The sequence below is a fragment of the Heliangelus exortis genome, chromosome 1 (assembly GCF_036169615.1).
Source record: "Heliangelus exortis chromosome 1, bHelExo1.hap1, whole genome shotgun sequence".
In the NCBI taxonomy this organism is placed as follows: domain Eukaryota; kingdom Metazoa; phylum Chordata; class Aves; order Apodiformes; family Trochilidae; genus Heliangelus; species Heliangelus exortis.
Genome location: NC_092422.1, coordinates 112,008,731 through 112,023,805, shown reverse-complemented (window position 1 = coordinate 112,023,805; position 15,075 = coordinate 112,008,731). Strand labels below are relative to the sequence as shown.

General features: G+C 42.8%; 1 protein-coding gene across 1 annotated transcript in view; it reads left to right on the top strand.

Moving 5' to 3' along the window:
• Nucleotides 1-233: 233 nt before the first annotated feature.
• DCBLD2 (discoidin, CUB and LCCL domain containing 2) overlaps nucleotides 234-15,075 on the top strand; it is a 45,130-nt gene continuing 30,288 nt past the window's right edge. The window contains exon 1 of the mRNA XM_071758716.1: nucleotides 234-520. Within this exon, the coding sequence (XP_071614817.1) occupies nucleotides 394-520 (127 nt within the window). The 5' untranslated portion in view covers nucleotides 234-393. The remainder of the gene's footprint in view (nucleotides 521-15,075) is intronic.

The window sequence follows — 15,075 nt, the reverse complement described above, 5'->3', positions numbered from 1 at the left end:
GCCGCCCGCCCGCCCTCTCCGCGCCCCCCGCAGCGCTCAGGAGGCGATTAAGGGCGGGAGGGGGGCGCCAGGCCTTGCGGGGCCGCCACCGGGGGCTTCCCCCACCCAGAGCCTCCGGGACCTGGCGGCTCCGCCGGCGCCTGGGGCTGCCTCTCGTCAGCGGGCGAAGGGGGGGTTGGTGGTGGCGGCGGCAGGAAGCGGGGCAGCCCCGCAGCCGCCGGGGGGCCGCGCCGCGCACCCGGAAGCGGTTGGGCCGGTTGCAGGGGGCGGTTGGCGGGGCTGGCTGGCTCGCAGGCGCGTCCCGCTGTCGGCCGCGGGGCGCAGGGTAGAGACGCGGCCCGGCCCGGCCGCCCCGCAGCCCGCGATGCCCTGGGACTGCCGGCCGCGCTGGCCATGCCGCGGGGCATGGTGAGCCCGGGGCGGCCGCTCCCCGCGGGGACATGGCAGGCGGCCTCGCTGCTCCGCTCCAGCCTCCTCCTCCTCCTGCTGCTGCTGCCGCGGGGCACCGGGGCGCAGAAAGGTTGGTGCGGGAGCGGGCGGGCAGGGCGGCGGCGGGCAAGCCCGGCGGGCGGGTTAGAGGGGAGGCAGCGGGGCGGGCGCGGAAAAACCAACCCTCCGGGGATTGCGCTGCTGGGAGGGGGAACCCTCACCTCTCATCACCCCCACCTGGCATGTGGCCCCCAGACGCCGAGCCTGCCCAACAAAGAGCGAAAGAATAGACCTGCTTTTCGCACACACCCCCTCCATCCCCCCCATGTTTTCTTCCTCTCTACTGCCCTGTGGTGGGGTAACCCGCTCCGTCGGGGAGCGCGGGGTGTGCCCCCCGAGTGCGGGGAGGTTTGTCGGGCCTGGGCCGCCCTGAGCGCCGTCCCAGGGGCGGGAGGGCTTCGGCCGGGCGGGGCGCGACCCAGGGGAGGGGTGCGCTGGGCGGTGGAGGTGTCCTGGGGGTACAGTCCGAAGGCGGAGGGTGTGGTGGGGTTACTCGTTTTGAACAGCATCCCGTGTCCGGGACAGTCTGCCCGAGGAGCCGCCGGTGACCCCTGGGGTTTTTCCTCCGTGGGCTCGGTGCGGTGTGAGGCAGGAGGCAGATAAAGGGGAGCTTGCTGGGGAAATAAACTTAAACCCGCTCCTCTAGTCTGTGGAGAAGCGTATGTAGGGGTGAGAGTCCGTCATCTCTGATAGGGGTTTTGGGGTTTTTTTGTTTAGAGGAGTAGGGGAGATTTCTCCTCCTCGGGTGCGACTGCTGGTTAGGCTCTAGCCCTTGGGAAGTTTTACGGCACAAGTAGGTCACTTCGTGGCAGAAGATCAGAGGATGCCACAGAAACTGTTGCTTTGATCATATGCTGGGGAGAAAGTGGTGGGGGTGAATGTTTTGACAGCATCTTGAAACTTTCACTTCTGTGAATACAGGGTCTGAGATGAGTAGTGTTATAGTTTTCCAGTTCTGCTTGCATCTCAGGCTGGGTTTGCTTCGTTTTGGAAACACAACTCTGTTTTCACATAACTTTATGTAAATCTGAGAGATGGAAATATCTTTGCCACAAATACTGTATTTAAACGCAAAAAGGAAGTTTGAAATATATGCATTGTATGTTAAAACATAAAATTTAATTATTTTTTTGAATGGACAAAGAGTTGTTTTCAGAGTTGTTTTCAAAGAGCAACTAGTCACATTGACCTAAGTTGTCATCTTGTTTCCAGCTAATTGCATTCATTTTTTTTTAAAGTAAGTTCCTATACACATGCGAAGCTAACACGAAAAACATTTGGCCTTCCTGGTTTGTTTGTTTGTTTTTTAATTATATGCTGGAGGAGAGAAGACCCGTTTGCTTTTGAGAGGAAATGGGGCAGTTTTAACATTTAGTCTTTTGAAGGCTGCTGCTAAGTGAGTCAGGCAGCAGCAAGGTGTTAGTTCATGCTGTAAGAGCATCACACTCCAAATACTTGTGCTGACCTGACACTTGTCTGACCTTTTGGTGTGCAGACTGAGTTTCTTATTCTAGGAGAAAACTGGAATAACTGGGATGGTAGAGGGGGGAAGAGTAACAGTTTTCCTCCAGGTTATTGAATTGAATTGGCTCAGTGTGTGGTTAGAAGTGTGCAAGAGGGTGTGGGACTGCAGCAAGAAATGGGACTGCATGGAGAGCAGGCTTTTAGGAATGCTGCTCACTTTATCTTTCTGTACTCTGAGGAGCTGCTCGAAGAGCTCCTCTGCAGGATTTCCATTTACAGTGTCCCAGTAGTTAATCCCTAAAGTTTGCACAGAAGTCTTGCTTTTGAGCAGGAGGGGAACCTCTGTATTGACAAGCTTCATTTTATTTGGTAACAAAAAGCAGAGCTTGTTTTAAAGGTTAAGGCCTCTGGTGTTGTTAAATACAATGGTCTTCAGTATGAGCTGTTGGAGCTTCTAAGAAAAGTTCTGCTTGTGAGGGACTGTTTCCTTGCCAAAATATTTTCATTTATCTTATTCCAGAGAAGGTTGGGGAGCCCATATCCTGTATCTTTAAATGCTGGCATAGTTCTAAATAGGGTAAGGAGTTCCATACAGAAATGAGACTACAGCCTTGCTCATAAAGGGTCTGCACAAAGCTATTACTAAATTAATATATTAAATATGTGTACAGGTTTCTAAGAGCATATGTTGGTTGACAGTGAAAGTACCCAAGGCTTGGGAAATTACAGGGTTAAAAAAGTTGCTTTTAAGCTCTTTTATAAAAATACAGGGAGCGATACTATGTAGCAACTTAGCCTCATTTGTTATATTCTAGAGGCTAATCCTCTTAATAACCAACTATTAGTTTTCTTTTCCCTTGTTCAGCAGCTCTAAGCCTCAAATACTACATGGTATTTAAGTCTTGTTCTGGAGATAGAGTGTTTTCATTTCTCACATTCTTTTCTGTATAGCACCTCAGGACTATGAACTGATTTAAAAATAACAATATGTTTTTGTCAGTGTGAAACTTGTTTTGAATATTGGGTTGTTACGTTCTCCTCTTTCTTCCCTTCCAGATAGCTGAGGAGTGAAAAAGTGCAGATACTACTGTGGGGGATATGCTTTTCACTTAGGCAACTGTATTAACTTGTAGGATTTGAGTGGAGATTTTTTCAGTCATTTTCAGTGTTGAAAATGATTCAGTGTATGTAATTAAGCATTCTTCAGTCAAGCTCTTGAACTTGAGCATCTCACTGCCTTGAAACATACAAGCATTTTATATGAGGCTGAGCACCTTCAGTAATGCTGAAAGAGTCCCAAAAGTACCCTGTGCTGCATTTCATAGGGTCTCATGCATTCAGGACTGTCCAGCTGATGGCTGTGCAAATCATCTCTTGTGATTCTGAAACAGTTCTGTAGTGACTCTTGTTCCTGGTTGCAAGAAAACAGATAGTTGAAAAACACATAGTGTTTTATTCGTTTTTCATATAATTAGGCAGGTGTGAATGAAAGCAAGCCAGCACCATGCAAGCTTCCTGCTCTCTGTGGATTGTGTTTGGAGAAATGGTGCTCTTAACAGGTGTTCAGCTCTTGACATAAATTCAGCATAAATTCAGTACCGCCTGTTCGTTAGTTATGTTTAAACTTTTTTTTTTTTTTTTTTCTTTGCGTTTAGAAAAACAGCTATGAGAGAAATGGTTGCATAGCTTTCATCAAAGTAGAAATTGAGTCATGTCTCAGTTACGCTGGAGGTATGAAGATCATAGGGTCTGTGGAGCAAGAATTTTATCACTCATGTAGTTTGGTAGCCATCTGTTGGGATTCCAAGTGCATGCTGATTTGCATATAAAACTGGAATACAGCTTTAAGTTAAAAATAGACTTCATATTCTGAAGTTGATTCTCAAGTGATTTGAAGCAGATTTGTTTGCAACGTTGTATTTTAAAAAAAAAAACCCAACTCTGGATGCTTGTTTTTAATGCGATTGCCACATTTTGTTCTAAACAAATTCCAGCCCATAAGGATGTTGTTACATACTCAGACCTCATTAAAGAAGGTACAAGAAAGTGATTAATCAATGTAGCTTTAAAATGGTTACTTCAGTGTAGCAGTAGAGAACAGTAAATTTTGAATGTATGGCTGAGTTCCCATCATCTGAAAAGCTAAGTGAAAGAACTAATGCCTCCACGTACATTGAGCCTAATGAAAAGATACTGCATGACCTTGTGTTTTGTGATTGAACAGCAGTATTCCTGGATCCACTCTGTGTTTCCCATTTCTCTTCTGTTCCTCTGTGTGCCCTCCCCTTCTCCCTGCAGCACTCCTGGTCTCACCTCGGTGTGTTCATCAGGCAAAGCAATCGACTGTGGTGGCTTTGACAGTGGCTGCCAGGCCAGAAAGAGGTGCATGGTGATCCATCATCAGCCTGGCCTCTGCCTTTCTGAAATAGCTCATGGTCATTCAGATAGTAGTGGCTGAAACAAACAATTTTAGTGACTGTTGTGACTTCCTGTACTCATGGTACAGGGGTGTCTTGATGCCTTTGTCACTGAAGAACTGTGTTATGCTTGCAGTGTTCACCAGTTCCTTGGGCAGGTGGGAAGACTAGAACTAGCGTAGTGATTTTGTAAGTTTTGTTTCCTTAAACTTTGTTTCAGACTTAGGAATAACTGTATGTCCCTTATGGTAATTAGGATAGTCTTCTAATTGTGAACTTTGAGCTTGAGAGGATCTAACAATGTCCAATGACAGATTTGAATAAGAGATGCCTTGATTTGGGGAGAAGAAAGCAAAGAGAAGATGGGTCTAGCTGTATATCCATTAGCTGGGCGAGAGGGAGGGATAGAGGCTGAAATTTCTCTCTAGATGTCCTGGAAGGGATTATTTCATTCTGGAACAGGGAACCAAGGTAGGCCAGTGACATTTTCCTGCTGTAGAGAGCTCCCAGCATGTGCATATAAAGCACTAACACAAGGCCATCTGCCATACGAGCAATTGTCATGTGTTGTCCTTCATACAAGTGCCATTTTCTACTCTTGGTAAGTTAGGTTGAGTGGTGTCTCATTGCTCTTGGTATCCATTATCCTTGGCTGGACTCATCTGGCAGGAAGAGAATCACAGCCAAACTCATAATAAATTATTTTGATTACAAAGACCCAAGCTCTTTGGGTGAGATATTTATTACCCTGCAAATTAACATTAGAATAAGTCTTTTATGATGGGGACAGCAATGCTCTGTTGACCTATTCAGTTTTGCTAATAGGACAGTTTTACTTAAGAATGCAGAGTGCTTTGAAGATACAGTTGTGTAAAAGACAGATTCTTGAGGATTCACAGACTGGTATCTTGTAGGTAGGAGTGCTGAGGCAAATCTATTCACCCATGTGCTGAGGAGTACATAAGAGTTTTTCAAGACCAAGCCTTAAAGTACTACCAGGCTTAACTGAATTGTCTGCTGATTCAGGTTTTCTGATGTTCTTTTTTATTTCTCAACATTGAGCCTTGAAGACAGACGTTAATGAGGAGGAGAAAGAGCAGTGCTTTAGAGAGTTGTATGGAGAAATACTACTTCTGGAGGGAATTTCTGGAGCTGTTATTGGAAGTAGAAGTCTAAAAATTGTGAAAATTCTTTGCTTTGGAGAGTAAGAATCTTAGCAAAGTTATATTTTGTCCTGAAGTTACTGAGCCTTATTTGAAGTGATTACCTTCTTCTGGTGGGCAAAAGGTATGTTCATGTATTCTGCAGAGGCTTCCTTTCTGGGAGTACTGATTCTCTTCAGCCTACCTCATCTTTGGGAGTCTGTTGAAAGCAGGAATAACCATTTTGTCTAAGCACTTTCAAAGTTCTTATACTTGATACCAGAATGCATTGCATTTTGCTTTGGATTTAAGCAGTACAATGCAAATTGGGTTTATATATGTGTATCTGGCTATAAAAATCAATAATTTGAGCTGGTGTAGAAAAGGTAAAATAAATGTTCTCTCAGAAGCTTGTATTCTGTTACTGTGTGTATCTCAAGCCAGTAACCTAGCATATTAGTGCAGTCTTTTCCTCCTACTGAATGGAGGTGTTCATCTTTTAAGATTTGGAAGAATGTTTTCTTCTGTTATTCACATAACAGCAAAATAATCCATCTTCATTTCTGCAAATCTTCCATCTGGTTTGTACTCAGGGAAATGATGCATTAGGTTTTTAATGTGATCACTGCTCTTCTGTATAGTTTCAGTCATCAGCTAGTTAAGTGCTGCCTTGGATGCATCAGCCTTGTTAGCTCAGATAATGATCAGTACACATGCAATCCTTGTTGGAATTGCTGCTCAGCATATTGGCAGATATTTCTGTACTGGTTATTTTATCCGTAAATAATATATTTTCTGTCACCCCCACGCTTCTACTGCACCCTGTGCTTTGGGGAAGCAGTTAGGATTACTTGGAATTTGGTTTGTAATCAAAGGATTTCCCTCTCCAGCTGCATTTTCTGATGAAGAGTTGATTTTAGATTAATTTCATTAACCAAATATTATGGAACATCAGTGGTCCTTTTTGTATAGACTTGGGATTTGTTACTAAACTGAGGTCAGAGGGAGCTGGGACAGAAAGTAGTAGTGATATTAACCTAAAGGGCTGTGTTGCAAGTTGCATTAAAACAGGATCTATAAAATTTTCAGTGCTGTTTTTTATACAGTGGTGGGTTATTGTCTGTGCAACCTGTTCATTAATGTGGTAAGACTGGAAAATACCAGATTTTGCTAAGCTTTGTGCTTTGTCTTCCATCATTTGAGGCAAGCCTCTTGAGCTGGGCTATTCATACTTTATTTGAGCTTGTTGCTTTATATTTGAACACTTTTAAAGTTATTTGAATTAAAAACTTTACTTAAAAATGCAATAGAGATTTGACAGTTGGACCACGGACCAGCAGTGATTTTGAAACTGGCTTTTTGTTTGAAGAATTTTTTCTCTAGTGAATGTAAAAGAAAGCAAGGAGGCCCTTGAATGAGTAAGAAACATATAACCTGGGCCATTTCTTTTTGGGCTTGTTATTTGTCTGTTTCCCCTCATGACCACTTAGTTTCTCCCTTGGTGAAGAGGTGTAAAGGGATAACATTTCTTTATGGTTGCTAAACTGTTCAAAGCTGAATTAAGGCAGATAGGTCATACCTGTTATTTTAATCAATTGGATCTTGGAATGAATACACAGGCACTTGAGACTGCTTGTGACACTTGGATGCTTCCTGCTGGCATTTCTTACACAATCTCTATAGCTGTCGGGTCTCTTTGGGTTAGATTCTTTTATATTTGCAAATACCAGAATAAAACTACCACAAGTTAGCAGTCTGTAGGGAGTAGACCAGCAAGCAAGTGATGGGTACGGAAGCTTAGAGATTGGTCATGCCTTTTAATTTTGGTAAGTCTAGTTGCACCCCGAAAATCAGCCACATCGGAGTTTACCTTTGACAATAAGTGACAATTCACAAGTATTCTGTTTTGAGTTCCTGGGGAGGCTGTGATTTGAATTGACTTCCCTAGCTATAAAACAGTTTAAATTTACAATAACAATGTACAGCACATTTCTGAGAGAACATCTACAGGTCAAAATTAGGGATTAATTTCCTGTAGAAATTTTTTTTTAATTATATTTCATGAATGAAGACATGTTCTTCATAGTGGAAAAACCCTGAATAGCCCCCATCACAATTTTGGAATTAGAATTGAAGATGAATCTTAGAAATTAAGATAATGCTTTCTGTCACCTACACCAGCAGAGAAAATACCAGTGTAGAGATGTGGAGTGACACTATTTCAGCATTTGGATGACAAACTTTAAAGAAGGTTAGAAACTGATATTTGAAGTCACCCTTCTTGGAGCAGCTAAAGGTTGCAAATAATTCCAGCTGTCTTTAAGGTTTTCTTTTTGAAAGCATCTGTATGCCCCACTGTTTTTTGTTCAGGTATGAAAACCATGAGCTTCCTTCCCGCTGGCTTCTCTTGATTCCATGGTAGCCAAACAATATTTTTACTGCTGGCTGCTGCTGTCTTACCCTCTTCTGCCCTGTCCTTTCTTGTACCTTCTCCATTGTGCAGTTTCCAGTGATTGCTAGACCCCTGCTGATCTATATCCTTACTCAGTAAAGGCAGACAGGATACTAACCTGGGTATAAGCCTTCTGTACAGCTCAGTGAGGGTATGATAAGGACCAGAAGGAGCACTGGCAAGGTGAGAAGTTGCAGATGTTAAAAATGGCAAAATGGCACCGCAGCAGCCTTGGTTTGGGTAAATATATGCCACTGTGTGGTCTCATTTATGAACTGGTAATGGAAGAGAGACAAACATGTCTTCAGTGTTAATTTAGCATGTGAAATACTGGTATGATTGGAGAAATTTTGGCTTCTTTGTTGACATATGCAAGGCTTGTGAAATTTCATTTGGTTGTGGTGTGGTGAGGAGTCTGAAGACCTTGCAAGAGATTGGAAGCCTGTTCTGACCATGACTCCTGCTTATTCTCATAGACTTCTGCATGACTGGCTGTGTGCTATTTTTCATTTCCTTCAGCACTGAAGGCACTTAGAGCACTGAAGCACAACAGTATTTTTATGAAAGTGTTGGTGGAGATTGCTAAGTAAATTATGTGTTGTGGGAAGTGGGCAAGCTGCACATGCCAGGCAAAAGACAAAATACAGCATGAGCTGTCACTATGATTCAGCATGGGCAGCAGATCAGGAGGACTTCTGTGTTACATATCATTGAATGCAGAGCTCACTTACAGTGTCCCCATGTTAATCACTTTTCACCATGGCTGGCTTGTCTTTGTAGGCTGCTTTTGCCCACATACTATTCATGCAACTTATAGCTGTCCCTTGGGATTTACTCACATCATTTCCCTGAGATCGTAGAATCATAGAATTGGCTGGGTTGGAAGGGACCTCAGAGATCATCAAGTCCAACCCTTGATCCACTAACGCTGCAGTTACCAGACCATGGCACTGAGTGCCACATCCAGTCTCTTTGTAAATATCTCCAGGGATGGAGAATCCACTACTTCCCTGGGCAGCCCATTCCATTCCAATGCTTGATCACCCTCTCAGTAAAGAAGATGGGTAAAGCAAAAAAGCTCTTTAGCAGTCCCATACCACTGATTTTTCTTTTTGTTGTTTTTAAGTACTCCAGTTGGGTAGGACATAATAGCTGAGGAAGCAAATGCTTACCTGTTCTGAAATTCTCATAACTGGAGATAATTTGTTTGAAAATGTTACCATTTTTTGGATGTTAAATTTAGCAATGCTAAGTGTTACTCTTCTGTGTAAATTTCAGTGCTGAAAGCTAGGACTGCATTTCCAGAGATGGGAATTAAAAAGCTTTGCTTACAGATGAAAATAATAAAGTGCTAATTATCACTAGCCCAGCATATGACTAGCATTGTAAATGAAAACAGTAAACTTACCTTGTAATGGTATCTTAAATGTTGTACTGTTGGTATAAGAGCAAGAATTAGCTTCGGTCCCCCCACCCTATGCCCAAGCTCCCAACATTTTGAAAGGCAAAATGCTCGTTCTGCTTTACCTTTTGTCCTCTTCCTATCTTTGTCAACCCTAAGGTCATAATTTCGTTACCCCTTTAAGGGTGCCCCACAGCAAGTAAATCAATCCAAGCTGAGACAACCCAAATCCCACCTGCCTGCCTTTCCTTGCCTACCCGCTGGCAGTTGTAGGATGAGCTGCCCCAGAGAGGTGAGTTGGTTGAAATTTAACACGGTGCTGTGAAAATGGCTTGGGGCACCTATTAATCTTCAGCCAGCTCAGTCCCCAAAACCACTGTACCACCCTAGTGTGACAGCTCTTCCCAGGGGAGTCATAGTTTCTGCATTTCTGGTTGGGATTCAGGGTTGTTTAAAATGCACGCAGACTGGCAGTGCTGGTGAAAGAAGCAGCTGCTGGTGTTTCCCCTCCTCACACTGTTCCATCCCTCTGTCAGAAAAGGCACTGCTACATGTGCACATTAAAATAACTCTAGGTTAAAACGAAGAGTTATTTTTACCTCAAGTCCCTGGTCTGGTTTGCCATGTGGCTGGAGAAGTGTTTGCCTCCAGTACCAGGAAGGGTTTCAGAACAAGTGGCCAAAAGTGAGAGGCAGACAAGGCTTGCTTTTGTCTGTGGCTGCACTAATTTAAAGTGCCTTCGAGTGTTTATTGAGCTATAGCCTCACTTGTGGAAGTGTCGGGTAATTTATGTAGTGAAACATCTGTAATGGGCTGAAATGCTCAAACCAGTGTGTTACTGAGGCAAATAAATGGCATAAAGATTAAGCTGAACTGTGTCCATGTTGGCTTGCTAAGAAAATTATTCTGACAGAGGAACAGATTTTTTCCTGAAGAACATAGTTCTGTGGATTTTAATGGAAATAGAAGTTAATTTGGAGGACACAAATAGGGGCGTTAGAAAATACCTGAAAAAGTGATTTAGAATCTGATGTCTGATATTAATTTCTCAGTGTTTCTTATTCTTGGAACTGCTTTACACAACTGTTTATTGTGTAAACCTTCTTAAGGAAAAAGCAGATGCAGTGTTTTTTGATATCACACTGATAAAGGGCAGGGTAATGCAGATAACAGGAGCCATATGGAAGAGAAGAAATTATAGTGCATTGAATCAGAGAGAGTTGTTTATTTGGGGTTAAAATTAATGCTTTAATGGAGTTAAAATATCTTTTATCTTTTCCCTTATCTAACTTGTAATAGATTAGGTTCTATCTTTGCTTATTTACGAAAGACAATTGCATCCTGTATGTAGTCACAAACTTACTGAAAACCGTAGCCTAAATATGTAAAATCTTCGCAGGAGATACAATGGTTAAATTGAGTCTGTACAAAATGCAGTGCTGTCTGCTAAGATTTAGATCAATGTTTTGATGTGCATCAGTTATATAGAATATAATATTAAACTGCCTGATGTTTTTATTTTACCACTCTCTTCTCAGAGTAAGGAATGGGAAAACATTCTCTAGTTTTAGGGATTAACTTTTAACATGTTTTGCTAGTGAGAACAAGATTAGCAGTCACAGCAGCGAATCTTGGGGAAAAATTCTGATTAATTGACTTCAACAACTGTAAAGAATAATTTATCTTTTTGTGGTTATTAATGGATTACTTAACACTTACTCCTGGATGCTCAGTATCCTCTCATTTTATTAAATTTCACATTTTCTTACCCAATGCGTTTTGGTATGTTTGTGTTGGTTCAGGTTCTGTATTTTGTTGATGTAAAGAACCTGGGTATGAGAAACCATTTCAAATCATCTGCAGGATTGCATCAGACATCAATGTGCCACAGGCCGGGGGCTGTATGTAATCCCTCAGGGTAATTCAGCCAGACTCCATTCCAAGGTGCCCACAGAAGAGATGAATGGCTCTCCTGACAGCAGCACTCTGCTTTCCTCTGCTGGCTTCCTAAGAGGCCCCAGGTTTCTCTAATACACATTTTGGTGAAGAGCCAAGATTATTCTTGTTTGCTGTGAACATGGTCCTCAAGACACACGGAATTCAATGTGCATCCCCAGACCTTCCAGTAAATGTCATGTGTAATGTGTAGGTGCAAGTGGTGTGGTGCGTAGCCAAGAAGGCCAATGGCATCCTGGCCTGTGTCAGGAACAGCGTGGCCAGCAGGTCCAAGGAAGTGATTCTGCCCCTGTACTCAGCGCTGGTGAGGCCACACCTCGAGTCCTGTGTCCAGTTATGGGCCCCTCAGTTCAGGAAGGATGTCGAGGTCCTGGAGCAGGTCCAAAGGAGGGCAACCAGGCTGGTGAAGGGACTCGAGCACAGATCCTATGAGGAGAGGCTGAGGGAGCTGGGGGTGTTCAGCCTGGAGAAGAGGAGACTCAGAGGAGACCTCATCACTCTCTACAACTCCCTGAAAGGAGGGGGTAGCCGGGGGGGGTTGGTCTCTTTTCCCAGGCAACCCTCAGCAAGACAAGAGGGCACGGTCTCAAGTTGTGCCGGGGGAGGTTTAGGTTGGACATTAGAAAGAATTTCTTTACTGAGAGGGTGATCAGACATTGGAATGGGCTGCCCCGGGAAGTGGTGGATTCTCCGTCCCTGGAGATATTTAAAAAGAGACTGGATGTGGCACTCAGTGCCATGGTCTGGTAACTGCAGCGGTAGTGGATCAAGGGTTGGACTTGATGATCTCTGAGGTCCCTTCCAACCCAGCCAATTCTATGATTCTATGATTCTTCTGCAAGGGCAGGAGGGCTGCTGTGGAACAGAGAGGGCTGAAAGAAAGCAAGAGACTCATTCAGCTGTGTACTGACAATAGGAGTTGTTAGCCCATTCAACAATAATCGATTTAGGAGTTAACATCTGCCTCTTCTGTCTGTTTTCAGATATTCCACTATCATGCATGCAGATTAACAGAGTCAAGATTCAGTGGAGGTCAATGAATGACTCTCAAGTGAATGAAGTAACTACTTCTCCTGTATATGTAGTGCTGTAGTGAAAAGAACTGTACTTTCTCTTTCTTGTGTAACTGGCTCTAGTAACTACTGGAGATTTCTCCCATCATACAGGGTGTATGTATTTGTCTCTGGGGTTGGTCAGTGGTCTTTATGCCCCTTTGGCAGAAGTGGCAAACGATGATGTAGACACAGCTTTTTACCTTTCTAATATGCTGTGACAGCAGCTTCTTTAATATTTATTGAGAAGAGGAATATTTTTCCTCATGTGTTTTCAAGGCCTGCACCGAAGAGAGATTTGAGATTTCTATATCCTTTAAATTGTGTGAGATAGATCACTTTTTTCTACCTAGCTACTGTAACCAAGACCCAAATATTCCAAGCTGCAAGTGGAAGTCTGACATGTCTTAGTGATGTGTCTTTAAAAAAAAAAAATCTTAATGTCTTTTTAAAACTTACAATATTTTATTTGCATTTTATCACCTAAACGTGTAAAAGTTTTTTCAAAGTTCTTTTGCTTTTCTCATCAGAAAAGTGTTCCCTGATCATCATACAAACATGGTGCCAGTCTTGTTTCATGCTTGAAAAAGTTGGACATCAAATTAGGAAAGAGGATGGTTTAAATGAATGCTAGGCATGATTTTTTCCTACTTGTGACTGGAAAGATTTATGGTTTAAGTACAGTTTGGGTCAAAGAAGAGAGACCCAGGCTCTCCTTTGACTTCCAGCAACATAGGCTTAAGGTGCAAAAATGTGGGGACAAATCAAATGTTTGTAATCAAGTGCATTATTGGTATTCCTGATTATAAAAAATAGCATTTTTGTGGTTACTGCATTGCAATAACAGGCCCATTAAATTAGAAATAGTTATCTACTGAGTATTTTAGAATGTGCAAGCATTTTTGTTTTCCTTAAAAGGCACCTAGAACAGTTTATCTGTCCATACAGGTGAAAGCTGCTATGATTTCGTGTCCAAAAGGCCACTGTATTAGTGTATCTGTCTAATATTCTCAGTCTTTAAACAATTAAGTTACCCTTGTCACAGGGTAGGAAAAGCACAGAACTGGTTAACTGGCTTGCTTTTTTTTTTTATTTAGCACGGTACCTAAAACTGATTGCTAGCTATGCTGAAAATTAATTTTATATGTCTGTGGTATGAAGGGTTTTGAAATACTGGCCATATCACCATGAATAGAGACCCAGTATATATTTGTTGTTTTTATTGTTAATAAGTTCCATGTATTTTGTAATGTGTGTGAATACTTGCTTGCAAAAAGCCAGTTTACTAGCAAAGGAATCTTATTTTTCTTGACTGTTAAGTGATTTGTACTAGTAAGGAATCTGACATATAAATGTTTACTAACTAATAAACTGCGTTCATGCAGGTTTTGAATGATAAATCTTTCACTTGTTCTTAGGTTTATAACAAGCCTTTGGAAAGAAACCAGGATTAAAATTACATGCAAAACATACTGTTTAAGTTACCTCTTTGTAACACTGGTCAATTGTGTTTCATGTATTAGAACAACAGTAATTTGGGGAAGTAATTTATCAGCTGTCACCCAAATGGAAATAATATTTTTCATAGGATGGAATAAAGTGTTTTAAAGCAAATTGCTAAAGTTGGATGAAGAAAACCATGGTCAAACAAGAGCTTTAAAAATAGAACTTTTTATTTTACTGAAACAGATATTGCAGTTACCTTTTCCAAAAGAAGATGCATAATTTTGATTCAAGACTGTTAGCAAGAAAAAAAGCTGCAGTTTGCATCTGCCTGTGGTTCTGTATATACCAGCAGTACTTCAGCTTTTAGAACATACAGCTGTCTTACAGTGTGCTTGGACTGTAGAGAGTAGATTTTGTTACTATAAATGAGGTGCTTTTGCAAAAAACCGTGTTAATCACACCTAGTTAAGTACCACAGTTTAATTTTCACATGTCACTTAAGTGCATTGGATTTACCCTTCAGCCTTGTGTGAAATTTAGTTGCAGTTCCTCTACTAAACATACGAGGTAACCCACTCAGCCAGTGCCATGTCCTTCCTGTACTGAGGGCTCCAGAGCTCAATGCAGTGCTCCGGGTGAGGTCTTAGCTGAGCAGAGCAAAGTGGGAAGACCCCTTTTGATCTGCTGGCCATGCTTCTTTTGATGCAGCTGAGGATGTGGTTTCCTTTTGGGCTGCAAGTGTACACTGTTGGCTCATGTCCAGCTTTTCATCCACCAGCAATCCCCTGTCCTTTTCTGCAGGGCTGCTTTTTAACACCCCATCCTTCCGCAGATCATAGAATCATAGAATCGGCTGGGTTGGAAGGGACCTCAGAGATCATCAAGTCCAACCCTTGATCCACTACTGCTGCAGTTACCAGACCATGGCACTGAGTGCCACATCCAGTCTCTTTTTAAATATCTCCAGGGATGGAGAATCCACTACTTCCCTGGGCAGCCCATTCCAATGCTTGATCACCCTCTCAGTAAAGAAATTCTTTCTAATGTCCAACCTAAACCTCCCCCGGCACAACTTGAGACCTCCTGTACCCTCTTGTCTTGCTGAGAGTTGCCGGGGAAAAGAGACCAACCCCCCCCTGGCTACAACCTCCTTTCAGGGAGTTGTAGAGAGTGATGAGGTCTCTTCTGAGCCTCCTCTTCTCCAGGCTGAACACCCCCAGCTCCCTCAGCCTCTCCTCATAGGATCTGTGCTTGA